The following is a 25,714-nucleotide window of genomic DNA, read 5'->3' on the forward strand; positions in this document are numbered from 1 at the left end:
CCGCGCCTGTCTCCCTCTCCCACGCTCCACGGCTCCCGGGCTCAGACGACGACTCACCCACTTAGGCAGGCACGCATGCGCACACTCCTGACCTCAGGCATCCACGCGCCCGTGCACGCGCGTTTCAGAGCCTTCACGCATCCACTGCTTCGGCCACTCCGTCCTTCATCCGCTCGCGCGTGTGCTCCGTAGCCCAAGCGCCCGTGACTCCGGCATCCACGCACCATCCCCGCCCACGCGACCCTTTCCTGCCCTGTGCGTTCGCGCAACAAGATCACGTTCCCAAGCACGCTGGTTGGGACGTTTCCAGCGCGGCCTCTGCCCTGGCGGCGTGCTGGCCTCGGGCCCGCCCCTGGGGCCCTGGCAAACATTGACTCTGGGGCTGGGGGGTTAAAGGTGGCACGTCCGCGTCTAGACGCCGCCGCAGCCTCCTGCGCTCGGCGGGAACGGGGGCCCTGGGAGGCACGGGGGCCCTGGGAGGCACGGGGGCCGCCGCCCCTTCGCGGCTCCCGCTCCCGGGCCCCCGGCGCTGGGGCAGCCGGCGGGGGGACGGCGGCGGGCAGAGGGGTGGGGCCCGAACCCCAAGGCCGAGGGGGCGGGGCCGGGCTTCCGGAGAGCGGCGGCCAATCGCGGGCCGCGGGCCGCCCAGTGCGGGGGCTGCGCTCCAGGTATTGGTAGTTGGGGGCGGGGGCGGGAGCTGGGCAGGGGGCGCCGGCCCGGGCAGAGGCTCCCGGAACGCAAGAGGTGCGCGGCGTACGCGGCCGGGGCGGAGGCGTGGTCCCCGGGCAGCGGCTCCGGGAGGGCGGGCGGTGCCGGGGGCTGGGGCTCGGGAGGGGGCGCAAGCCCGGGCAGAGGCCCCCGTAGGGCAGGAGGTGGGCGCAGGCTTCGGGGGCGTGGAGGCGGCCTAGGCGCGGCGGAGACCGGGCGACGAGGCTGCCTGACCTCGGAGGACGTGTGGAAGGCAGGGCGCGGAGGAGGCGCCGGGAGAAGCTGCGGGAAGGCAGAGGAGGTCCTGGGCGCCGGGCTGCGTCTGGGTTGGGGGGCGTGGAGGCCGTTGGGCGCTCCGGGGGCCCTGGGAGCGGCGTGGGGGGCGCACCCACTGCGGGCGTGCGGAGGTGCAGGGCGCAGTGGCGGCCACCGGGTGAAAGGAGAACCGGGCGGGGGGCGCCGGGCCAGGCTGCAGCAAAGGCTGCGCTGCGCGCGGCGACGCCCCAAGGACTGGAGAGCGAGCGGTGAGAGAGGCGGGGGCGCGGGAGCTAGTTCTGGGCGCGGCGGGGCCACAAGGACACCCAGCGGCCACGGGCCCGGGGACCAGAGGCTGCTCCGGAGCCCGGAGGAGACGTGGGGCGGGAGGGTGTCCCGGCCACAGCAGGGCGGCAGGTGACCCGGGGGAGGGGTGCAGGGCGGTGCTGGGTAGGGCCGCAGCCACGGATGCCTGGAATACTGAGCTGTGCCCTCCCGCAGGGTGCAGCTCTGCGCGGGTCCCCTGGAGAGACGCCTCCTCATAACCCGACTCACGGCCGCAGAGGCGGCCCACCGCGTCCAGGCGCCCCCGGTCCCTCGGTGCCCTCCAACTGCCGCGCCTCAGACCATGCCGGGTGAGTGGAGAATACGCCTGTGCTCAGCCCCCCTGCTCATGCTGGGTCGGGAGCGGGGGTGGGAGAAGGACCCCCACCCCCACCCCGCTTTGCTTGCGAAAGATCGCCCCAAACCCTTCCAGTCCCAGAACGCCCCCCTCTCCGGGACTGCACAGGCTGGATGTCAGCAGCCGGGAGGAGGGGCTTTTTAGTTTGGTCAAGGGGCGCTGAGATTTGGTAATTTTCCTTCTGTAACACGTAATAACCCTCGGCGGCGATTAAATGGGCCGTTTTCTTGGCAATCACGCAAGTGTGTGAGTGGCACAGTTGAGGGGACTCATGGGACTTTTATGTTCTTAAAACTCTGGGTAGAGAGAGCCTTTGGTTCTTCTGAGTTCAGACGTATCATTTGTGGTTCCGGTACAGAGCCAGAGCAGAGCAGAGCAGCAGTCTGAGGATGGCCAGACGGCTGGGGACATGGGCAAGGCCTGGCCCCCAGAGGCTGAAATTCGCTCCTGTCTGCCTGCCCTTGGGTTTTGGGGAATGTCTGCTTTAGCCTCGCAGTGTGGTGATCTTACCCTCTTGTGGTCTTGCCGTGGTCCGGGAGACACCCTCTCCTTGCCCCAGATCAAGCCTGATCATTCATGAACGCCTTTAAAAAAAACAAAATCAAGGGAGCTCCCGTTGGGGCTCAGTGGTAATGAACCTGATGAGCATCCATGAGGATGCAGTTCTGATTCCTGGCCTCGCTCAGTGGGTTAAGGATCCGGCGTTGCCCTGAGCTATGGTGTAGGTTGCAGAAACGGCTTGGATCCTGCATGGCTGGGGCTGCAGTGTAGGCCGGCAGCTGTAGCTCTGATTCTGGGAACCTCCCTGGGCTGGGAACCTCCATAGGCTACGGGTGCAGCCCTAAAAAACAACAACAAAAAAAATTGCTTTTTATGGAGAGAGGCTGTTTTCCTCCTACGAGCCCCAGAGAGGAAAACGGGTAGGGTGGAAAAAGCCTCTTTCCCAGTGTGGGCTGTAAGATTCCATTCAGAGAAGCAGCAAAGTCTGTCTGCTGCAGGGAGCGGTTTGGAAGGCTCCATCCAGGTCAAAAACCACGATTTCTGCAGACCTGCGAGGGCCCGAATAAGGGTGGTATTCAGACGCAGGGCCCCCGTGCCGGAATGTGCTGCAAAGATCCCATCTGGGTGTTCCACGCTTGACGGGGAACAAAAAACACCTTTGAGTAAAAGAGGAGGACAGAGGAGGAGGCCAGCGATGGTATTTTGGGGTGGGGGCGGCTGGAAGGTGGGTGGGGTGGAGGGCGGACAAGGAGTGGAAGTAAACACGTCTCTTCAGACTCGTCATAAAACTGTCAGCCACCCCGGCTTCCGGATGGACCTGGTTTTGCAAGACTCTTTGTGTTTTTCATCCTGGGGGTTGGAAGACAGCGACCAGCTCTGTTTCTGCGTTCTTCCCTGCGCCCACCCTCCACGTGCCCTCCCCAGAGCCGCTTGCATGGACACTCAGCCTTTCCACGCGGGGGACCTTGGCTCGTTGGGGCGTTTTGGATGCCACGCTGAAACTCCATCGGTGGGAGTTTCTTGAGGAAGCGACGTTCTCATCCTCTGAGACAGGAAAATCCGTGGCAAGGTCTGTCTTTGCACTTGCATTATATTTTCTTTTCTTATTTTTCTGGCTGCACCCGGGGCATACGAAGTTCCCGGGCCCAGGGATTGAATCTGAGGCAGAAGCTGGAAATGATGCCACATCTGCAGCCAACACCAGATCCTTAACCCACTGTGCCTGGCTGGGGATCGAACCTGCGCCTCTGCAGTGATCCGAGCCGTTGCAGTCAGATTTTTAAGGTGCTGCACCCCAGTAGGAACTCTGAGATGGAGACGTTATCCATGCCTGGTTTTGCAACATCATGCATGGGCCCCCCGGGGCCAGCCTTTGGAGGTGACAGTCTTTTTACCCAGATTGTGACACTGAGTCTTGGGGTTTCTGGAGAGCGGGTCTTCTCCCCAGAGAGCTGTCTTGTCATCCTATTAACATGACCCAGAATGAGCAAATGCATTTATCTGATCCATTCCAAGCCGAGGGGGAACCCAGTATTAGCATGAAACCGTGTCTACAGACGCAACCCTGACTCTCTCCTCCCTGAGAACCAGAACCCGTGGACAGGTGCCCGGCCCCGCTGCCCTGTCACACTGGAGTCCACGCCTCAGCCCTCTCGGTCCCCAAACCTCCCGGATGATGGCTTCCTATCTGCAGACTGCGACATTTCCACCCGCCCCAGGACCTCTCTGCGCCCGCCTGCCTTAGACGTTGGCGTTTCTCCTGCAGGAACAGCTGACGGGTCCCCACGAAGCGGTCAGGAGCACGGGGTGGTTGAAATCGTGCTCGTTCTGGTCTCTGGCTCTAGGGCTCTCCGGTGAGGGAAGCCGACTTCAAAAAAAAAAAAAAAAAAATCAGTCGTCAGGTGCAAAATGTGCAGAGGCTTCCGACCATTGAAAGGACCGTGGCAAATGCAGAAAAGCGTGTCGTGGGGGTGCTTTTCATGTCTTTGCGTCGCCGTCCAGTTAGGAAGAATTTAATGCGCGTTTCTAGATGAGAGATGGATAGATGAAAGATAATGGTAGGTAGATGGAATGGTAGATACTAGGCGAGAGGTGATGGGTGGATGGATGGGTTAGACAGACAGACAGATGGATAGATGAAGAGGTAGGATACATGGATGGATGGACGGACGGATGGGCTGGACAGACAGGTGAATAGATAAGTGATAGACCGATGATGCATGGATGGTGGATAGATAATAGAAGAGATGTCGAGAATGAATTGATAGATAGATGACAGAATAGATATGATGGCTGCCTGGCTGGGTAGACAATAGAATATATATCATGGATGGATGGGTGGATAGATGGGGAGAGAGGTAGATGGTAGACTAGCTGTCATGGATGGGTGGTTGGATGGACGGATACGCCGGCAGAGAGATGGCAGGGCGATGGAGGAGTCCATAGGTATCTTTGGGTCTGCAGGCTTGAGCTGTGACGCCTGCTGCCTGTAAAACTCAGCTCCCAGTGGAAATGCCGGGAATTCTCCCTCCTCCTTCATCCAAGAAGCCGCCCAGGCCTGAGTAGACAGAAGCCGGTTGTCCCAGACGCCCTCGGGCCTTGACCCCAGGGGCCTGTCAGGAGCAACAGCGGCAGCTGCAGGAAAGCAGCCCCCCACGCCCACCCCGCGGGCCCCCTCAGGTTGCGTTTGGCGTGATGTCTGGGAGCCTGGCTCTGGGGACACAGAGGGGCTGGGAGGGGAGGCCGCGCTGGTCTTTGCCACTGAGTTCTGTGTGTTCCGGGGACACGCTGTGAATTCTGATTTCTGTAGACGGCACACGGGCAGTGGCCCAAGGCTCGGGTTTCTGGGTCGTGTTGTTTCTATGCTGGCAACCAGCTCTCGGGGCCCCAGAATCCTCTTGTTTAAAAGTCCCTGCAAGGTCAGTGGCACGAGTTGCCTGGACTCAGAAGGCCATCCGTCAGTCAGCGGGAGCTCCCGCCCCGTCCCGAAGACATCGGGAAAGAGGACCTTAGGGTGAAGGCACCCGCAGCTTTCCCTTCCCCGTCTCCTCAGCCTCGTGCATCCCTGAGGGGATGTCTTTCCGACACCCGGGTGGTGTGGAATCTGATTGATGGGTTGGCGTGGCTGTTGCTGCTCAGAGTCCAGTTCTTGCCAGCGGGGGCTGGCATCCTCCAGCTGAACTCATGATGCAGCCTTTGCATCCTCCTTCCATGTCCCTTCCCCCGAGACTCGGATGCTTTGCGTGAGTTTCTGAGACGTGCATGGGAAGTAAGATCAGGGGTTTGAGCTCGGCCCCTCTCCCGGGGTGTCGTGGCACCAGGAGGTTCATCTATTGAAGTAGAGGTGCTTTACGGTGAGGTGTTAGTTTCAGGCGAACGGCAGAGGGACTCAGGCAGAGACTCATATCGATGCTTTTTCAGGTTCTTTTCTTGTACTCATTACGCAATATCGAGCAGCAGTCTCTGCTATACAGGAGGTTTTTGTTGTTTTTCTGTTTCATGCATCTGATAATTGCAAACTCCTAATTTATTTCTTGTCCCATTCCCCTTGGGTAAGCGTACGTTTGTTTTCTGTGTCTGTGAGTCTATTTTTGCTTCTTTTTTTTTTGTCTTTTTAGGGCCGCACCCGAGGCATATGGAGGTTCCCAGGCTAGGGGTCCAATCGGAGCTACAGCTGCCGGCCTTCACCACAGCCACAGCAAAGTGGGATCCAAGCTGCCTCTGCAATCTACACCACAGCTCATGACACCACTGGATCTTAACCCACTGAGTGGGGCCAGGGATCGAACTGGCATCCTCATGGATACTAGTTGGGTTCGTTAGCACTGAGTCACAATGGCAACTCTTTTTTTTTTTTTTCTATTGCTATTTTGTAAATGAGGTTTTTTGCATCATATTTTAGAATCCACATATATAAATGATACCGTATAATGTTTGTCTGATTTACTTCAGTTATACGGTAATCTCTAGGTCCATCAATGTCACTGCAAATGGCATGGTTTCATTTTTCATGGCTGAGTAGTATTCCATTGTGTCTAGGTACTGCATCATCTTTATCCATTCCTCTGTCAGTGGGCATTTAGGTTGTTTCCAGGTCTTGGCTTTTGTGAATAGGTTGCAATGAATATAGGGGTGCATGGATCTTTTTTCTTTTCTTTTTTCTTTTTTTTTTTTTGGCCCTGCCCACGGCATGTGCAAGTTCCCAGGCCAGGGATCGAATCTAAGCCACAGATGCAAGGGCCTACACCACAGCTGTGGCAATGCTGGATCCTTTACCACCTGTGCTGGGGATCGAACCTGTGCTATTGCAGAGACAAGCTGGCTCCTTAACCCACCGCACCCCAGAGGGGCCTCCCGTGCTCGGAAATTTTAATCACACTCTGCTTGGCCTCGTCTCGTGTTTGGGATGTCCTCTTACTTTCATGTGTGTGCGTGTGTGCACACACACACACGTGTGTCTTGGTGTTTTGGTTTTGTCGAAGACACATTTGGGGGTTTTCCTTTGACGTGAAGGGGTGCACGTGAAACGTTCCCGATGCGTGTTGTAGACACCGAATGGTTCCTCGGTATAAGCCGTGAAGCTGGAGAGGGTCAGAGGTCACCATGCAGCCTGTGCTCCCGTGAGAGCCGCCAGGAACCTAACCCTGATGTTTCTGTCGCTGCCCACAGTGTCTGACCAGGCGTTCGTCACGCTGGCTACCAATGACATCTACTGCCAGGGGGCCCTGGTGCTGGGGCAGAGTCTAAGGAACCACAGGGCGACCCGGAGGCTGGTGGTGCTGGTCACTCCTCAGGTGTCCAGCCTGCTCAGGTAAGATGCAGACACACGCTGAGTCTTTCTCCCCTAGAAGCAGGTTTTCACGGGCCTGGACCAGCGGCCGTCCTGGCGGGCTTCGGACACTTCCCAAATCCTTCTTAGAGTCAGGGAGGAGTTCCCGTGGTGGCTCAGTGGGTGAAGAACCCCATATAGTGTCCGTGAGGATGCAGGTGTGATCCCTGGCCTTGCTCAGTGGGTTAAGGATCCAGCCTTGCCACAAGCTGCGGTGTAGGTTACAGATGGCAGCTCGGATCCAGTGTGGCTGTGGTATAGACTGCAGCTCTGATCCGAGCCCTAGCCTGGGAACTTCCATATGCCGTGGGTTTAGCTGTAAAAAAGGAAAAAGAGTCAAACTGGGGAATCTGCCAGGTGTATGGTTGATCGCAGAATCCTCACAGACAACGCTGTGTGTGGCTCCTGTTCCTTGTCTCAACTATGGATATTCAGAAGTCCATTATTTTTTGTGTGTGTGGCGGGGGGACTTTGAAAAGCAATACTCCTGGAACTCCCTGTGTGGTGCAGGGGGTTCATGATCCAGCTTGTCTCTCTGGAGGTGCTGGTTTGATTCCCAGCCTGGCACAGTGGGTGAAGAGGATCCGGTGTTGCTGCAGCTGTGGCGTAGGGCACAGCTGTGGATCGGATTCCACTCCTGCCTGGGACCTTCTGGGTGCCCTGGGTGCAGTCAAAAAAGAAAAAGAAAGAAAAGAAAAACAACTGTCCTGAGCTAGGTTAGCAATTTGTTGGCCCTTTTTATTGACGCATAGGTGCCTTTCAGGGTCGTGTTCATTGCAGGTGTACAGCAAAGAGGTTCAGGTATACGTAGCCATCTATTTGTTCTTTTTCAGATTCTTTTCCAGGCCAGCTGATTACAGTATGTTGAGTACAGTTCTCTGTGCTGTCCAGTAGGTTCTTGTTGTTTGCCTCTTTTATATACAGTAGTGTGTGTCTGAATGCCAGCCTCCTAAATTATCCCCCCCTTCCCCTTTGGCAACTACAGCAAGTCAAAATTGAAGCCCCCCCCCCCCGTCTCTGTGGTGTCCTTGCACAGAATAGGCTTCCGTTTCCTGTTGCATTTTCTGTTTCCTTTTGTTGTATTTCTCCCTGTGAAGGGGTGTGCGGGTATGTGCGGTGGCCGAGCCGTGCTGTTGCCTCCCGGTCTAGGAGTATGTGCGGCAAAGGGAGCTCCCAGGCCAGGGATCAGAACTGAGCTGCAGTCACAGTCTAAGCAGCAGCTGCAGCAACGCCAGCTCCCTAACCCACTGTGCTGGGCTGCGGATGGAACCCATGTCCCAGCGCTCCCAATATGCCGCCGATCCCCTCGCCCCACAGTGGGAACTCCTCTTTTTTTCTTTCTTTAAAGTGTTATTGAAGGAGAGATGCATGGACGCCTGTGCGTGTCCTGAATGTGCCAAGAGATACAAAGTGAGGCAGGGACAGCTGCGCTTGTCTTGATGGTGTAAAAAGAACAGCTGGTGGAGGGCACTCAGCAGGGAGAGGGACTGGAAGGGCAGTGAGGACAAGGGGCCGGCTGGATGTGTGATGGGAGGCAGAGAAAGATGCAGAACGGAAGGGACCTGCTGACCACGTGGCCTGGGTCCTCAGAGCTGGCATGTCCTCGGCAGCCTGATGGCAGGCAGCTGGGTGGAGCCACCGAGAGCTTCCTGCATGGACTCACTCAGGGGAAAGCTCAGCGTCCTCCTGGGTGTGTGGGGTGTTCCTGCTGGAGCTGCTGGCCTCCCCCTTTCCCAAGATCCCCAGGCACGGGTGGCCGAGCTGGAGCCTTTGCCTCTCAGCATCCCACCTACTACCAAGAGGAGAGCCTATGAGTTCTTGTAAGGTGTATGCGCCCTGCAGAGGGTCTGAGAAAGGACAGGGGAGACCCTGGGATGGTGGGGGACAGAGGGGTTGGCAGGGCCCAGGCTGAGTGGGACACCCAGGGGCACTGCGTCACCCACCACTGCAGCAGTCACAGTATCTCTCCAAGGGCAGCCCTGGCCAGCGGGGACCGGGAAGGGTCCTGCCAGGAGGGGTCCATGCCTTGTTTCCTGGGTAAGCTGAGTGCCACAGGGGGTGGGAGGGAGGGGATTTAGGGTCTGGAAGGCACGTGGACATGGCTTAAAATCACCAGGCAGGGTTCACCTTGGGAGGTCACAGGTGACTATAGACTCAGGTAAGAGAGATGGTGTTGCCGTGATGCTGTGCGTGCCTGGCATCAGGTCATCAGGTCACCGGGGAGACCATGTCTTCCTGCTGATGCTCCCTGGTGACCAATGGCCTTGGGAGTTAGCTGTCCCTGTGGAGAGTGAGGATCTTAGTGGAGGAAGAGAGAAGACAGTGTTACTTCTTTTTTTTTTTTCATCAAGCAAATTCTCAGGAGTTCCCATTGTGGCTCAGCAGAAATTAAGCCAACTAGTATCCAAGAGGATGCAAGTTCAATTCCTGGCCTCGCCCAGTAGGTTAAGGGTCTGGCATTGCCGTGAGCTGTGGTGTAGGTCACATAGGTGACTCAGATCTGGTTTTGCTGTGGCTGTGATGTAGGGTGGCAGCTGCAGCTCCTATTTGACTCCTAGCTTGGGAACTTCCATATGCTGCACTTGTTTTCCTAAAAAAGCAGAAGAAAAAAAGAGAGTGAGCGAGAGAATTTTGGAGAGGGATGCTTTAAAATGGAGAGGTACCTGATCTATAGTTCAAAGCACATGAAATTATCTCAACAAACAATGGTATATTTGGATTAAATTTACCAAGTTGAAGAAACACCACAGACAATGGGTAACACCCAGCTTGAGAAAACCAAATAAAAAAAACATATACATACACACATATATTCATATATGTATATACATATATGAATTTTTAAAGTTGTAGTGGTAACAATTCGGATACGCATCCAAGATGAACAGAAGCAAGCTTGTCTGCGAAAGGAAAAAAAAATCTAGATGACCTCCCTACAATAATTAAGGTCAGAAAATAAGACATAAAATCACAGAGCCATAGTTTAGCACCTCAGGAGTTTTATACCCAGCTAAGTGTGTCAATGGAAAAAGAGTCTCAAGCATGCAAGTACATAGGATATTTGCTGCTGAAAAAAAATGGTCGGATACTGACCGAACACTATATGAAAATACAGAATTTAATAGGAAAGCCCTTTTTAACAGGACAAGGAGCAAGTAAAAACCTAATATGAACAGTAAATAAGGGCTGTAAATGTATGTACAAAACTATGTACATTTAAAAGACTATGTATTACTCACAAGTATTTATTTCATAAAGGATAGACAGAGAAGCATCAGATAAGGCCTAGAGGAGAGGAAAAAATGGATCATGACACTATTTTCTGAGTATTCAGGTAAATGATGCTGGATGATGAGAGAGCGTGGCATTCATATTCTACTTGCACTGGTCATGAGCCTTTATGCACCAGCAATCATTAGATAAAACATATAAACAAAACCTAGTAGATACACCTGGAAATGCAAAGAATGATATTGAGACACTCCCGTTTCATCCTCCTGGACTTTAACTGACGGATAAAGCAAACACACAAGCAAACTGGTCTATGAATAATCTATAAGATCGCTCTTAAAATGCCATGCATCATGCATGCAGCGTCTTTTCTCTCATCAACCATGGACACTTAAAAAAATTGATTTTGCACCAAGGGTACAAGGAGGCTTTTCATATGTTACTTGGAGCAAGAATTGAATGTTATGTTCTTTTTTTTTTTTTTTTTTTTTTTTGCTTTTTGGAGCCATACTCACGGCATCTGGATGTTTCCAGGCGAGGGGTTGAATCGGAGCTACAGCTGCCAGCCTGCACCATGGCCACAGCAAGGCCCGATGGGAGCCTCATCTGCAACCTAGACCACAGCTCATGGCAATGCTGGACCCTTAACCCACTGAACAAGGCCCAGGACCCAACCCGTGTCGCCATGATGGATACAAGCCGGCTTCGTTTCTGCTGCGCCCTGACGGGAACTCCTAAATGTTATATTCTTCCAATGTATATAAAGTAAATCTAGATGTTAATAGTGAAACTAAGACAAAAGAAAAAACAAAATCCGTGGTCCTTGGGACATTTTAAAGGAGAGATTCTTTCCTAAAGAACTGGAAGAGTGAACCAATGAAAGGTGGAATCAAGTATTTTTAAAACAATTGTGCCCGAAACTAACACAACACTGTAAATCAACTATAGTGCAGCTAAAAAAAATGATAATTGCACTGTGGATGCTTCATATACAAACCAAAGAGGACAGCTAGACTAGCTGAAATCAGTAAAGAAATCATCCAGTTCAAAAAATTTAAAATTAAAACAAAAGATATACTTAGGACAAACAGGAGGAAGCGATTCATAAAGGAACATACAAAAACGAATAATTAGAAACAAGAAAAGCAGCCAGTTGTTGGACCATTTAAAAATAAACTTTCAGGAGTTCCCGACGTGGCTCAGTGGAAGTGAATCTGACTGGCATCCGTGAGGGCAAAGATTCGATCCCTGGCCCTGTTCAGTGGGTCAAGGATCTGGCACGGCCGTGAGCTGTGCCGTAGGTCGCAGATGTGGCTCGGAGCCCACGTTGCTGTGGCTGTGGTGTCGGCTGGCAGCTGCAGCTCCAATTCAACCCCGAGCCTGGGAACCTCCATTTGCTGCAGGTGCGGCCCTAAAAAGACAAAAATAAATTCAAGAAAACATAAAAATTAAAAGGCAGTCATTTGGATATAATTTAGATTTTAAAAGCAGCTACCGTATGGAACACTTTGTTGATAATATCGAAGGTAGTGATGAAATACTTGATCCTTTCAGCATAATTCAGAGGATCCACACCCATAGCAGAGGAAGCAAAAGACTTCCTCTGGCAGGTAACAGTGGGCAAAATTGAGCATGCCATCCAAGGCGTATCTTGTGGAAAGGCCTGGGGCTGGGCTGTTAACAGGAGGTTCCCTAAAATCCGGCACAGTGAATTAATTTGCACACAGAAAGAATGATCTCAGAGAGGGGAAAACGAATGCCTTCATTTACAAAGAAGAAAGTACAGCCCTGGGAGCTGTGTGTCTCGTCACTTATGATGGAGCTTGATCATGTGAGAAAAAAGAATGTATACACGTCTGTGGGACTGGGCCACCTTGCTGTGCCGCAGCAAATGGACAGGACACTGTAAACCAGCTATCATGGAAAAAATAAAAAGTATTATAAAAAAAAAAGGTGTAAGCATTCACAGTAAAAAAAAAAAAAGTATGATACCTGTAGAAGAGGAAAAAAACAATCTATAAAGGACTCAGTTCAGATATATCAATGATCCTATTAAATATGAATGGATTAAAAATCTTTTTTAAGAGGGAGAGATGTTTACCTTGGGAAAATAAACATACAATCCAGCCATAAACTCTACCTGTGCAGGAGACAGCTTGAAAAAACTTGAAAATCAAGTGGTATGTGTCATACTGTATATTCTGTTGTTCAGTCCAGTCCTGGACGCCTCCTTCTATTAGTGGTCATGATTCTTCTAATCTCTTCCCATCTATAACGGTTTTTCCTTTATTATTTTATTTTATTTTATTTATCTTTTTAGGGCTGCACCCATGGCATATGGAGGTTCCCAGGCTACAGGTTAAATCACAGCTGTAGCCGCCAGCCTACACCACAGCCACAGCAACGCAGGATCTGAACTGCATCTGTGACCTACACCACAGCTCAGAGCACCACCAGATCCTTAACCCACTGAGCCAGACCAGGGATCGAACCCGCATCCCCAAGATTCGTTTCTGCTGTGCCACGATGGGAACTCCAGTTCTTCCTTTGTTTACTTGTGATGATCCTGAGTCTTTTAATTGAAGTATGGTTGCGGTACAACAGCCTATAAGTTTCAGGTGTACGACATGCTGAGTTTTTTTAAAGTTTACAGTTTTAAAGATTATGTATTTGTAGTAAGGATGAACTATTGTTTAGATCCCCTGGGCTGTACTGGATGTCCTCGGACTTTTTTTATTTTATTTTATTTATACGTAGGAGTTGGCACCTCGCGCGCCCCTCCCCCATCGCGCCCCTCCCCCTCCCCACAGGTCACCTCTCATTTCTTCTTTGGATCTGTGAGTCTGCTTTGTTGTCGTTGTTGTTGTTGTTATAGTCACCTGTTTGTTGTAACCTTCAGAGTCCACATATAAGCGATATTGTACAGTATTTCTTTCTCTTTCTGGCTGATTTCACTTAGTGTGATAATCTGCAGGTCCCTCCCCATTGCTGGAAATGGGAACATTTCATTCATTTTTTTTTTCGGCAAGGTTTGTCCGGACATATGCCCAAGAGCCGGATGGCTGGGCCACACGGTGGTTCCATGTTGAGTTTTCTGAGGAGCCTCCGTCCTGTTCTCCATCGTGGTTGTACCAGCTGACATGCCCCCCAGCAGCGTAGGAGGGTTCCCTTTTCTCCACACCCCCTCCAGCAGGGGTGATTTGCGGGCTTAGGAATGAGGGCCATTCTGACGGGCGTTGGCTGGTATCTCGGGGTGGTTTTGATTTGCGTGTCTCAGGGCTGTTGAGCAGGTTGCCATGTGCTCGGTGGCCATCTCCGGATCTTCTTTGGAGACGTGCCTATTCAGGTCTTTGCCCGTTTTTCCATGGGGTTGGGTTGTTTTTGCTGGTGAGTTGTATAAGTTGCATATATATATATATATTTTTTTTTTTTAAATGACTGAGTTGTATGACCTTGGCATTTTTGAAGAGCACTGGTCATCAGTTTCATAGAGTGCCTTTCAACTCGGGTTTGTCCAGTATGTTTTCATGCTTGGATTACGTGCCTGCATCTTTGAAGAACAGTCCTCGGAAGTCAAGTACCTTCCTCAGTTGATCCTATTACAGCGTCTGCGGTGTTAACTCCGTTTTGCTGTCGGGAACATTAATCTTGGTCCCGCAGGGGGTGTCTCCACTGTAAGATTATTATCTTTCTATCTTTGTCGTGGGTAGGTATCTCGGGGAGGAACGTTCAGACTTTGAAAACAAGCTCTTGCTCCTCAGAACCTTTCCCCACTGATTTTGGGTCGGTCGGTGGATCTTGCCTGCAACAGCGAATGCCTGTGATTTTCGTTCAAATGTGACTTTTCTCTTTCCTTCATTCCTTCTGTATGTGTTACCTGGATTGTCTCATGGCCAAGAGTTGCCTCTCCCCCTCATTCACGGCTGTGTCATGTGGGCGTTCCTGGGCCAGGGATGGAAGCTGTGCCACCGCAGCGACGCAAGCCACGGCAGTGACAACACCGGATCCTTAACCCACGGAGCCACCAGGGAACTCCTGAATATTCATTGTATACGTTGGGTGTGTTATTTGTTTTTTTGCCCAAACGGCTTCCGCTTTGGCTGCTGGGAGCTCCTCCTGACTGGCTTCCTGTATTGTTTTGAGATGCCCCCATCCTTTTTCTAGCACGCTCTTAATATTTTTGTCATCACAAGATATTCCAGGCTAAGATGAAATAGAATTTAATTACACTATTTTTTTGAATGGAACAGAGGCAAATTTCATGTGGATGAAATGTACCCTCTTTCAAAATTTGAATCTCACACTTGTACGCAATGAGCAATGTAGGTTTGAATACATAAAGTAAAAACTTTTTTAAACATGATTTTTTTCCATTTTCGTTGGTTTAGTGTTCTGTCAATTTTCTGCTGTACAGCAAATTGACTCAGTGTCTCTCTCTGTCTCTCTCTCTCTCTCTCTCTCACACACACACACACACACACACACACACACACATTCTTTTTCTCCCATTATCCTCCATCAGGCTCCATCACAAGTGACTAGATAGAGGTCCCAGTGCTACACAGCAGGACCTCCTTGCTTATCTACTCCAAAGGCAAGAGTTTGCATCTCTGAACCCCAGACTCCCCGTCCATCCCAGTCCCTCCACCTCCCCCTGGGCAACTGCAAGTCTGTTCTCCAAGTTCACGGATGGCATTTGTCACGGCTGTCAAATTGGTTTCTCCCGTCTCGGCATCTCCTCCCCGCGGACCATACCCTTTGCGAAGAGAAAAGACCTCCCTAAGGGGGGACTCGAACCTGCCGATGTTCAGATTGTTTAATATGTTTTGCTCTTCACGCTTGCCCAAGTTTTCCGCATGAACACAATGCACCTGTGGGGCACAAATGCCAGACGGTGAGGGCGGCAGTGACGGCGATGGGGCTTTGGGGCCGTGTTTCCCGCGCGTGCGCAGCGAGGGAGCGCGCGCGTCCCGTGTTAAAGCGTCTCCCGTTTTCCTGGGATGCGGCGTGTCTTCTCACAGGGTCATCCTCTCGAGGGTGTTCGATGAGGTCCTCGAGGTGAAGCAGCTGGACAGCGCCGACGACGTGCACCTGGCGTTTCTGAAGCGAGCCGAGCTGGGAGTCACCCTGACCAAGCTGCACTGCTGGACCCTCACGCACTACAGCAAGTGCGTCTTCCTGGATGCGGATACCCTGGTGAGTAGGGGGCGGGGGCGGCGGCCTGGAGGACCAGACGCTCCGCTTGATGAGGGGCGCCTCCCAAAGACCACGCCTCCCCCCCCTCCCCCTTAGGCCGGCTGCTCGCTGGTGCTGGTGGGTCCCCCGCAGGTATGGTCCACCTGTACCACCAGCATCTCGAGATCCGCACCAGGGAGAACATACCTGCGAGCGTTGGGCCACACCCTCCGGGACCCTGGGCTGCTTGAGTTCCTTCCCTAGAATGGGCTTTGGTCCCACCTTGTTTCATCTGCGCAAGATAATCCACTTAGAAAGATATTCTGCCTGCGTCGTGTGGTGGATTATGCAGAGCTGATGGGGCTGGTGTACCTGGCTTCGTCAGGCCTCCCCCCCATGGTCATGTTAGGACTGAGTCTCACTGCAGGAGCCCAGGATGGGCAGTTTCAAAAAGAGCCATTGGATGGGAGGTCCCACTGTGGCTCAGTGGAAATGAAGCCGACCGATATCCGTGAGGATGTGAGTTCGATCCCTGTCCTCGCTCAGTGGGCTGAGGATCCAGCGTTGCCATGAGTTGCAGTGTCGGTTGCAGATGAGGGTCAGATCTGGCATTGCTGTGGCCGCCAGCTGCAGCTCTGAGTCGACCCCTCGCCTGGGAACGTCCATATGCCGCAGGTGCAGCCCTTAAAGAAAAAGATAGAAACAAAACTCTCTGTTGATGTGTTTCCTGAAACCTGTGGGTCACCTTTGCCAGATGAAAGAACATATAATTAGGGGCGTTCCTTGGACGATCTTGAGAACCTTGAGATAATGTCATTTCCGAGACCGTGCTACTTCAATCCCTTGAAATAAACCAGGGGCCCGTCTTAACACGCACACGCTTTCTTTGTTGAATATAAGCCTGAGGGAAGCGTGGCTGTCATGCAAAACCTTTGGACACAAGTTGCCCGTCTCTCAACACGCTGTTTCCCAGCCTGAAGATCCTGTTGCCTTTCGCCCTCATGGAGAACAGGGAGAACATACCTGCGAGCGTTGGGCCACACCCTCCAGGACCCTGGGCTGCTTGAGTTCCTTCCCTAGAATGGGCTTTGGTCTTAAGACACCTGCTGTGATTTACCGAGTCCGAGCTCGTCCTGCTGCCCACAGGACGGGCCAGTCCCGTGCCAGACAGGTGTTGGGGTGCAGAGGTGTGAATTGATTCAGAAGGACTAAAGTGCTGGTGGACCGGGTGTCCTGAAGAATCCCTGCTTTGAGTTAGAATTCAGGCTTCTTTTCTATGAAAAGGGGAGAGGGGGGAGTCCGGGTTCTGGTCAGAATTGCTTCCTTCCTGCACGTCTTTCACGCGTGGACCTGATGAGCATGTTGCCTCTGAGCCAAACAGAGGCATTTTTGCTGAACGCGCATGGTGTGGGAGGCAGTGTTCCCGGAGATGGGCCGCTATGTATACGTGATGCTAGAGGCCACGTGCCTTTCGTGATGAATGTGTAGCCAAAGCAATAGACTGCAAACATTCAAGTAAAAGAAACAGATCAGCTCTGGCGTCACATTGGTTTTTCCCTGATTTATTGACGCTTGCGAGCAACCCCCCTTTCGTGATGAGCGTCTCCAGGTCGGGATGTTTCCTGAGAGCGAAACAAAGGAATGTTTGCCTCAAGCTCATTACGCAGGAGCCGGGCTCCCAGACACCCGCCGTGACACCTGCCGCTTGCGGCCACATCCCTTTGGCCGTTAACTTGGAGCAAAGCAATCGAAAATAAACATTAAAGTAAAAGAAGCAGATGCACTACAGAGTCAGATTGGTTCTGCCCTATTATTTATTTATGTATTGCTTGCTAGGGCTGCACCTGCCGCGTATGGAGGTTCCTAGGCTAGAGGTTGAATCGGAGCTGCACCTGCCGGGCGACCCCACAACCATAGCAACGCGGGATCCGAGCCACGTCTGCGACCTGCACCACAGCTCACGGCAGCGCCGGGGGTCCTTGATGCACTGAGCGAGTCCAGGGATCGAACCCACATCCTCATGGATACTAGTCGGGTTCCTTACCCCCTGAGCCACCACAGAAACTCCCCTGTTACTCAGTGGGCCACAATGTGTACTTTAAGCTCCAGGCAGCATCCTTTCAGTCACTAACGTGGCGCAAAAGCAGTTGGATGCAAAGGCTAGAGGAGAAGAGACGGCTGCCGTGCTGAGATTGCTTCCTCCCTGTGACACGTGGGCTCTCTTTCCCCAGGTCCTGGCCAATATCGATGAGCTGTTCGATCGGACAGAGTTCTCTGCGGCCCCCGATCCCGGGTGGCCGGATTGCTTCAACAGCGGGGTGTTTGTCTTCCAGCCCTCGCTGGAGACGCACGGGCTCCTGCTGCGGCACGCCGCCGACCACGGCAGCTTCGACGGTAGGCGACGGGGCCCCAGGTGACTGTGGGAGACGAGGGGGTCTGCCTGCATCGCGCGGGCTCACCGGCACATCCCCGCCGACACTCTGCTGCTGTGACTGGCAGCTTGACGCCAGTGAGAGAGGGGGCTCGAGGAACACGGCCAGGCAGGGTAACAGGAGGAAGTGAAGACATTAGTAAGTGAATACACAGCAGAGAGAACCACTGAAAATAGCGTCAGTGAGTGGACGGGCGGGCTCCTCCGTCCTGATCGCATGGCATGGGCAGACAGTCTTTCTCCAAAGGGCCGGATAGTGGTTGCAGCATCGTGAGCCGTACCACCTCTGTGGCAGGTACGTGTCCCTGCTGTTGTAGCAAGAAATCAGCCAGGGACAAGACGTCACTGAGCCTGGCCGTGTTCCAGCAAAACCTTCTGTACAAACACAGATGCGCGCTTTCATTGGCCAATCCCGGTATAGAATAAAGGGGAGACTTAACTGCGAACCAACCAGAAACCAGGTATTTGCCGGATCAGGCATCATGGGTGGAGAAGATGCTATGGTTTTTATAATGTGCAAGAAAATACTAGACTATGGGAGAATTAGGATGTAAATTGGTGCAGCGCTGTGGAAACCGTAGGGAGGTTCCTCAAAAGACGAAAAATAGAAACTACCATCTAATCCAGTAATTCCACTCCTGGGTATATCTCCAAAAACACAACTCAAAAACACTAATTAATTTGCAAAGATCCATGCACCCCAGTATTCACAGTGGCCCTATTCACAATAGCCAAGACATGGAAACAACCTAACTGTCCATCGACAGAGGAATGGCTAAAGAAGATGTGGTCCATATGGAATGGAATATTACTCAGCCACGAAAAAGAATGAACCAATTCCATTTGCAGCAACATGGATGGACCTGAAGGGCATTATACATAGTGAAACACATCAGACAGAGAAAGTCAAATACTGTATGTTATCACTTATGAGTGGAATCTAAAAACTACAACAAACTAGTGAATATCATGAAAAAGAAGCAGACTTGCAATACGGCAGACAGAGTGGTGGTGACCTGTGGGGAGGGGATTAAGAGGTATAAATAAAATAAGCTACAAGGAGATATCGTTGCACAGCCTAGGGAATATAGCCAATATTTTATAACAGCTGTAAATGGAGTATAACCTTTAAAAATTGCGAATGCCTCTTTTGTACACCTGTAACTTAGCGTAACAGTGAAGCAACTGTACAAACAAAAAAAAAACCAAAAAGAAACATAGGCAGAAAAAGAAGGAAAACTTGGTTCTAGGTAAGGATGAGGAAGTTGACAAAAGTTGGCAGAAAGGATAGGGAAAGCAGTTGTCAGTACCTGGTAGAATTGGTTAGGCAGAAGGGAGAATTTGGGAGACCCTGTGCGAGGTTATTAGCCATCGTTTGTGTCATCAGTGGGGAATTCTGGAGAGAGCACTTTTTAAGTGAATGCTGTGGGTCATCCGTCCCTTTTGAGACAACCATCGTGGTCAGGGAGCTGGGGGAAGACATACAGTTTGTGTTTTCCCGCTACGCCCGTCAGACACGTCTTGTGTCCTCTTGACGCTCTGCACCATTCGTGATTCACTTCTTTGGCTGTTTGTTGACTGTGTAGGGGCAGACCAAGGCTTGTTGAACAGTTTCTTCAGTAGCTGGTCCACGGCCGACATCCACAAGCACCTGCCCTTCATCTATAACCTGAGTAGCAACACGGCGTACACGTACGGCCCCGCTTTCCGACAGTAAGTTTTACACGGAGCCCCCTCTGTCTGCCTGCCGCTGCCAGTCAGGGGTTTTCTCTCTCTCAGAATCCGTGCCATCTTTTGGCATCTTGGAGGGAAAAATCCCCAGGTCGTCCCTGCACCTGCTTATTTATCCGTTTATATGAGAGGTTATCAAGGCAGCAAGGCTTAAGGAGAGTGGTTCCCAAAGTGTTGCCCAGGGAACCCCCAGGGGTTCCCCGAAACTCTTTCGAGGATTTGTGAAGTCAATGACTTAAAAAAAAATAATAATTCTCTGGGAGTTCCCGTGGCAGCTTAGTGGTAACAAACCCAACTAATATTCCTGAGGAGGCGGGTTTGATCCTTGGCCTCACTCATCCAGTTAAGGATCTGGAGTCCTGTGCCTGGGGTGTAGGTCGCAGACGTGGCTTGGATCCTGTGTTGCTGTGGCCGTGGTGTAGACCAGCCCTGTAGCTCCGATTCAAGCCCTAGCCTGGGAACTTCCATGTGCTGAAGGTTCAGCCCTAAATGCCAAAAGCACTAATAATTCTGAGATGTTATTTTTTCCTTTTTCACTCCCATTTCCTCATAAATAAACAGTGGAATTTGCGGAAATACCACAATGTGATAAAGCAGTGGGCTGGATGCAGGTGCAGATAAGAGAAACCAACTGTCCCCTATTGAAACAGTCAAGATGTCACTCTTATAACAAATTTTATTTTATTTTATGTATTTATTTTTGCTTTTTTAGGGCTGTGCGCCTGGCATATGGAGGTTCCCAGGCTAGGGGTTGAATTGGAGCTACAGCTGCTGGCCTGCACCACAGCCACTGTCAAGCAATGCAAGATCCCAGCTGCATCTGTGACCTACACCACGGCTCAGAGCAGCACCAGATCCTTAACCCACTAAGGGAAGCCAGGGATTGAACCTGCAACCTCATGGATGCTCGTCAGGTTCTTAACCCTCCGAGCCACAAGGGGACCACCTGCCCATCTTTACAAGACTCTGGATGTATTCTTCCTATTTTGGGGAATGTTCCCAGGGAGTTATATTTATGTTTCTTATTCTATAGAAAATGAAAGACTGGGGACATTGATTGATTAACAGATTAGTATAATTTTCTTCCATTTTCTTTTCTTTTCTTTTCTTTTCTTTTTTTTTTGGCTTTTTAGGACCGCACGTGCAGCATATGGAAGTTCCCAGGCAAGGGCCTGTGTCACAGCCACAGCCACGCCAGGATCCTTAACCCACTGAGCGAGGCGGGGGCTCGAACCTGCGTCCTCATGATACTTGTCGGGTTGGTAACCCGCTGCGCCACGCCAGGACCTCCCAATGACAATTATTTCCCAGGACAGGGGGGACCTATGCTCTATGTTTCCTTGTCAGATTCGGCTCCAGGGCGAAGGTTGTCCACTTCCTGGGGTCCAGGAAGCCCTGGCACTACACCTACAATCCCGAGACGGGCTCCGTGTGCACGGACGGTGCTGGGGCGCTCAGCCAGCACCAGGCGTCCTTCCTTAACCTCTGGTGGAAGACCTTCCACCGCGGCGTCCTGCCTCTTTATGAAACTGTCCTGGAGGAGGGCGAGCAGACCCCCCCAGGACACACGGTAAGTACGCGTGTCCCTCGCGGTCCGAGGAGGAAGCCCCCGGGGGGATACACGGCCCCTGAGCAGGTGGGATGGGTTTTTCTCCTTGTCCTTCAGGGGTTGGCAGCATGCACGCAGAAGGATGCTGCAAGAGGCAGGCACCCGTTTTGTTCTTTTCCTTTTTTGGGTGCAGCATCATGAATGGTTCATGAGCGGACCGGCTGCTGTGGTTTCCAGGACGGGTGTTTCAGTGAGCCCCTGCATCAGGGCAGCAACCACTCGCAGATGAAGTGGCTCAAGATGAATCGATGAGAAATGCGGTTGGAGGCAACATTTGCCACTTTCCTGTCCTCACCTGAAGGACCAGTCAGGGGAGGCAGTGTCTAAAGAGGGTATTTTGTAACCTGTTGATTGGCACCCATTTGATTTTTTTTAATTTATTTTTTGGGGTTCCTGTCGTGGCGCAGCAGAAATGAATCCGACTAGGAACCATGAGGTTGTGGGTTTGATCCCTGGCCTCACTCTATGGGTTAAGGATCCGGCGTTGCTGTGAGCCGTGGTTTAGGTCACAGACGTGGCTCAGATCTGGCGTGGCTGTGGCTATGGCGCAGGCTGGCAGCTGTAGCTCCGATTAGACCCCTAGCCTTGGGACCTCCATATGCCGCAGGTGTGGCCCTAAAAAGACAAAAGACAAAAAATACATATATTTTTTATGGACGTGTGGTTGATGTACAGTATCGTGCGAGTTTCAGGTGTGCAGCAGAACGATTCAATTATGCACGTAGATTTATATATTCTTGTTCAGGTTCCTTCCCTGATAGGTTATGGCAAAATACTGGGTATGGTTCTCTGTGCTGTATGGTAGGTCCTTGTTGATTCTCTGTTTTATGTCTGGTCGTGTATGTATATTAATCCCAAACTCTTAATTTATTCCTCCCCTCTCCTCCTGATTTTTCTGGAGTTTGGGATTAGCAGATGCCAACTCTGACATTTAGAATGGATAAACAGTAGGCATTCCCATTCTGGTTCAGCGGTAACGAACCTGGCTGGTATCCATGAGAGTGCAGGTTCGATCCCTGGCTTCTCTCAGTGGGTTAAGGATCAGGCATTGCCATGAGCTGTGGTGTAGGTCGCAGACATGGCTTGGATCCGGCGTTGCTGTGGCTGCAGTGTAGGCCAGTGGCTAGAGCTCTGATTTGACTTAGACTCATATGCTGTGGGTACGGCCCTAAAAAGACCAAAAAAAGGAGTTCCCGTCGTGGTGCAGTGGTTAACGAATCTGACTAGGAACCATGAGGTTGTGGGTTCGATCCCTGCCCTTGCTCAGTGGGTGAAGGATCCGGCATTGCCGTGAGCTGTGGTGTAGGTTGCAGACGCGGCTTGGATCCTGTGTTGCTGTGGGTCTGGCGTAGGCTGGCAGCAATAGCTCCGATTCGACCCCTAGCCTGGGAACCTCCATGTGCTGTGGGAGCGGCCCAAGAAATGGCAAAAAGACAAAAAAAAAAAAAAGAAAAAAAATTAAAAAAAAAAAGGAATGGATAAACAGTAAAATCCTACTGTATAGCACAGGGAACTCCATCCAATCTTCTGTGATAAACCACAGTGGAAAAGAATATGAAAAAATATATAATAAATATAAATAAAATATAAATAGATATGTTACATATAAATATTGCATGTAATATATCACATATCAAAGAATATGTATATAAAGCTATCATTTCGCTGTATAGCAGAAATTAGCACAACATTGTAAATCAACTGTACTTCAATTAAAAAAAACGAAAAGCCCCACCTGCTCTCCAGAGTAGCGTTTATGCAGTGGATTTAACGAGGAGGCATGAGCCCGGCAAAACACCTTTTAAAATAAGGTCCGAGGAAACTTTCTTTCTTTGTTGATTTTTACTAGCACCCTTTACTGGTGCAGTGGAGTCCAGGGTCGGTCAAGGCACAGGGGACCTTGGAAAGAATGGAGAGTTTGTTGCTTTCTCTGGTTTGGGTTTGGGTGGAGCTGGGCTTTCCAAGTAGACACCACCTTTTCCTGCTTCTGTGCACGAGCCAATAAGCATTTATGCCGATCTCGTTCCCGCTGAGAAGTTGCGGTGCTTTTCTGCCCGGCAGGCTGCTGCGTCCGCGGTTCTATGCAAGGAAAGTAAGACTCAGTGGTTCTGAGGCTTCTTTTTGAGATAAAATGAGGTTGGGCATTCCTGTGGCAGCTCAGCGGGTTAAGAACCTCACATAGTGTCTGTGAGGATGCGGGTTCCATCCCTGGCCTCGCTCCGTGGGTTAAGGATCCAGTGTTGCTGTGGCTGTGGTGTAGACCTCAGCTGCAGCTCCGATGTGACCCCCTGATGCTGTGTGGTCCCCACCTAAAGCGTTCATGCCTTTTCCCACCTGTCACCCTCTGGGTGTTGGATCCGAATGGATGCTGTCTTGTCACCAGGAGCCCTGTGGACCTGGGGGCCCTCTCTGTCAGCCGGAGGGCATGGGAGACCTCGCCTCTGCCCCGAACACGTATAGCTCGCCTGCAGGTTCTCGGGGCACAGCATCACAGGAGCACATGGCATCCATTGATCGTGCTTCTGGGTTTTTTTTCTTTTTGGGGCGTATGGAAGTTCCCGGGCTAGGGGTCTAATCAGAGCTGCAGCTGCAGGTCTATACCACAGCCCCGGCAACGCGGGATCTGAGCTGCATCTGCAACCCACACTGCAGCTTATGGCAACGCTGCATCCTTAACCCACTGAGCGAGGCCAGGGATGGACCTCGCATCGTCATGGACTCTGTGTTGGGTTCATAACCCTCTGAGCCACCACAGCACCTCCCCATGCTTCTGTTTACTGAAATCGGATGGGAAATGGGGACCACTGGCCCCCGTGGAACGGGATGGGTCCTGGGGCCCCAAGGGCAGTGGGTGAGTTGCAAAGATTGCGAGGAACATTGCTAAGCGTGACCCCCCCTGTTTTGCAGGCTCACCTCAGGGGCGCTGGGTCGCCCAGTGCATGTTCAGGACCCACTGCTGAGGGACCGGGTGTAAATTCCGTGCCCAGCACCCGGGAGCCGGGTGCAAATTCTGCGGAAGGGCCCAGCCAGCCCAGGCCTGCCTGGGACCCGTCAGAGAGGACTGTGGTGGCGGCAGAGACCCCTCCTTCGCCTGAAGCACCTTCTGCGGAAGATGTAAGTGGGCGTGGTTTGCACGGCCCTGGTGGAGCGGAGCGGGAGATGCTGGTTAGTCCCCGGATGTCCCTGGGCCCCTGGGGATTTAGCGGATTGCAGAATTGCCTGGCGCGGTACAGCCATCCCCAGACACATCCTCACCTCTGCAAGCTGGACATGCTACCTTAGGTGGAAGCGGGGTCTTTGCAGGGGTGATTGAGCGAACATCCTCAATGTGGGGCAGGTGGCCCTGGATTTTCCCGGTGGCCCTAAGGTCATCACCCGTGTTTGTGTAAGAGGGGGACGGGGGGGTGAGGAATCAGATGAGATGGGGCGGCGCAGAGGTGGGAGGGGCAGAGATGGGAGGCGGGTGAGCTGCTGGCTTTGAAGATGAAGATGCCACGTGTCGAGGGAGCTGGGTACCACTTCTCGCTGGAGGCGGCAAAGAAACAGGTCCGTGCTGGAAGCTTCTGTGGGAAGTCAGCTCCGCCCACACCCACCCTGTGAGACCCGCCCGGGCCCTCTGCCTTCCAGAACAGCTGACATCATCCGCCGGCACCGTTTTAAGCCACCAAGTTCATGGGCCCCTCTGTCACACAGCAGCCACGGAAAACTAATACCTGGAGCACAGAGGTTCAGTCTCTTCCAGAGCGTCAGGGAGTCCCCAGTTTTTCAAGTTCAAAAGGCGAAGCTTGGAACTCCCGCTGTAGCTCAGAGGAAACAAACCTGACTAGTATCCATGAGGATGCAGGTTTGATCCCTGGCCTCGCTCCGTGGGTTACGGCTCTGGTGTGGCCATGAGCTTTGGTGTCGGTCACAGATGTGGCTCAGATCTCACGTAGCTGTGGCTGTGCTTTGCAGCCTCCAGCCTGGGAACTTTCATATGCCAGGGGTGCAGCCCTAAAAAATTGGGGGGGGGGCAAAGCTTTCTCGGCGCAGGAGAAGAGGTGGCAGGAATGTGTTTTACAGTGAGACCCCCTTGAACACGACTGTTTCAGGCGTTGTCATTGTACATTCTCACCTTCAAAAGCTGTTCTTCCCAATTCCTATGGGTCTCCCAAGAATTAACACGAACTTGTGGCTGGGGACGGACCTGGGGGCTGGAGGGAAGAGACGCTGTCCTTTCCCGTGTTTTGGGAATAACTCTGGAGCTGTTTCTCCACGATGATAAGCCACGCCTGTTTCAAGCTTAGCAAATCTATCCATGGCAGGCGGGCTGCATCTTGCTTGAATGTGGGATCCGTGAGGTCCAGGCAACTCCCTGCATTAATCATTTTTGAGGTGCCGTTTCCAAGCACCATCCAGACAAATGGAAAAATAAAAAAACCCCACCCACCCACGTTTGGACTGCGGGGGTGGTAGAAGGCGAGCTTTGCCCAGCTTTTTATTCCTCCTCCTGTTCCCTGAGGGCCTCCCTGCGGGCTCTGGGCCCCAGGAAGTGCCTTTTGAGAGTTAAAGTTTCCAGGAATG

General features: G+C 52.2%; 1 protein-coding gene across 7 annotated transcripts in view; it reads left to right on the forward strand.

Moving 5' to 3' along the window:
* Positions 1-324: 324 nt before the first annotated feature.
* GYG2 (glycogenin 2) overlaps positions 325-25,714 on the forward strand; it is a 36,130-nt gene continuing 10,740 nt past the window's right edge. Inside the window, exons 1-8 of one of the 7 annotated variants that reach the window (XM_047764882.1) lie at positions 325-668; positions 1,465-1,598; positions 6,815-6,956; positions 15,227-15,401; positions 17,612-17,774; positions 19,398-19,524; positions 20,890-21,112; positions 24,059-24,316. In XM_047764882.1, coding sequence (XP_047620838.1) covers positions 1,592-1,598; positions 6,815-6,956; positions 15,227-15,401; positions 17,612-17,774; positions 19,398-19,524; positions 20,890-21,112; positions 24,059-24,316 — 1,095 coding nt within the window. In that variant the 5' untranslated portion in view covers positions 325-668; positions 1,465-1,591. The other 6 variants (XM_047764880.1, XM_047764883.1, XM_047764886.1 and 3 more) reach the window with 6 other exon arrangements.

This window comes from Phacochoerus africanus, chromosome X (genome assembly GCF_016906955.1).
Source record: "Phacochoerus africanus isolate WHEZ1 chromosome X, ROS_Pafr_v1, whole genome shotgun sequence".
Classification (NCBI taxonomy): domain Eukaryota; kingdom Metazoa; phylum Chordata; class Mammalia; order Artiodactyla; family Suidae; genus Phacochoerus; species Phacochoerus africanus.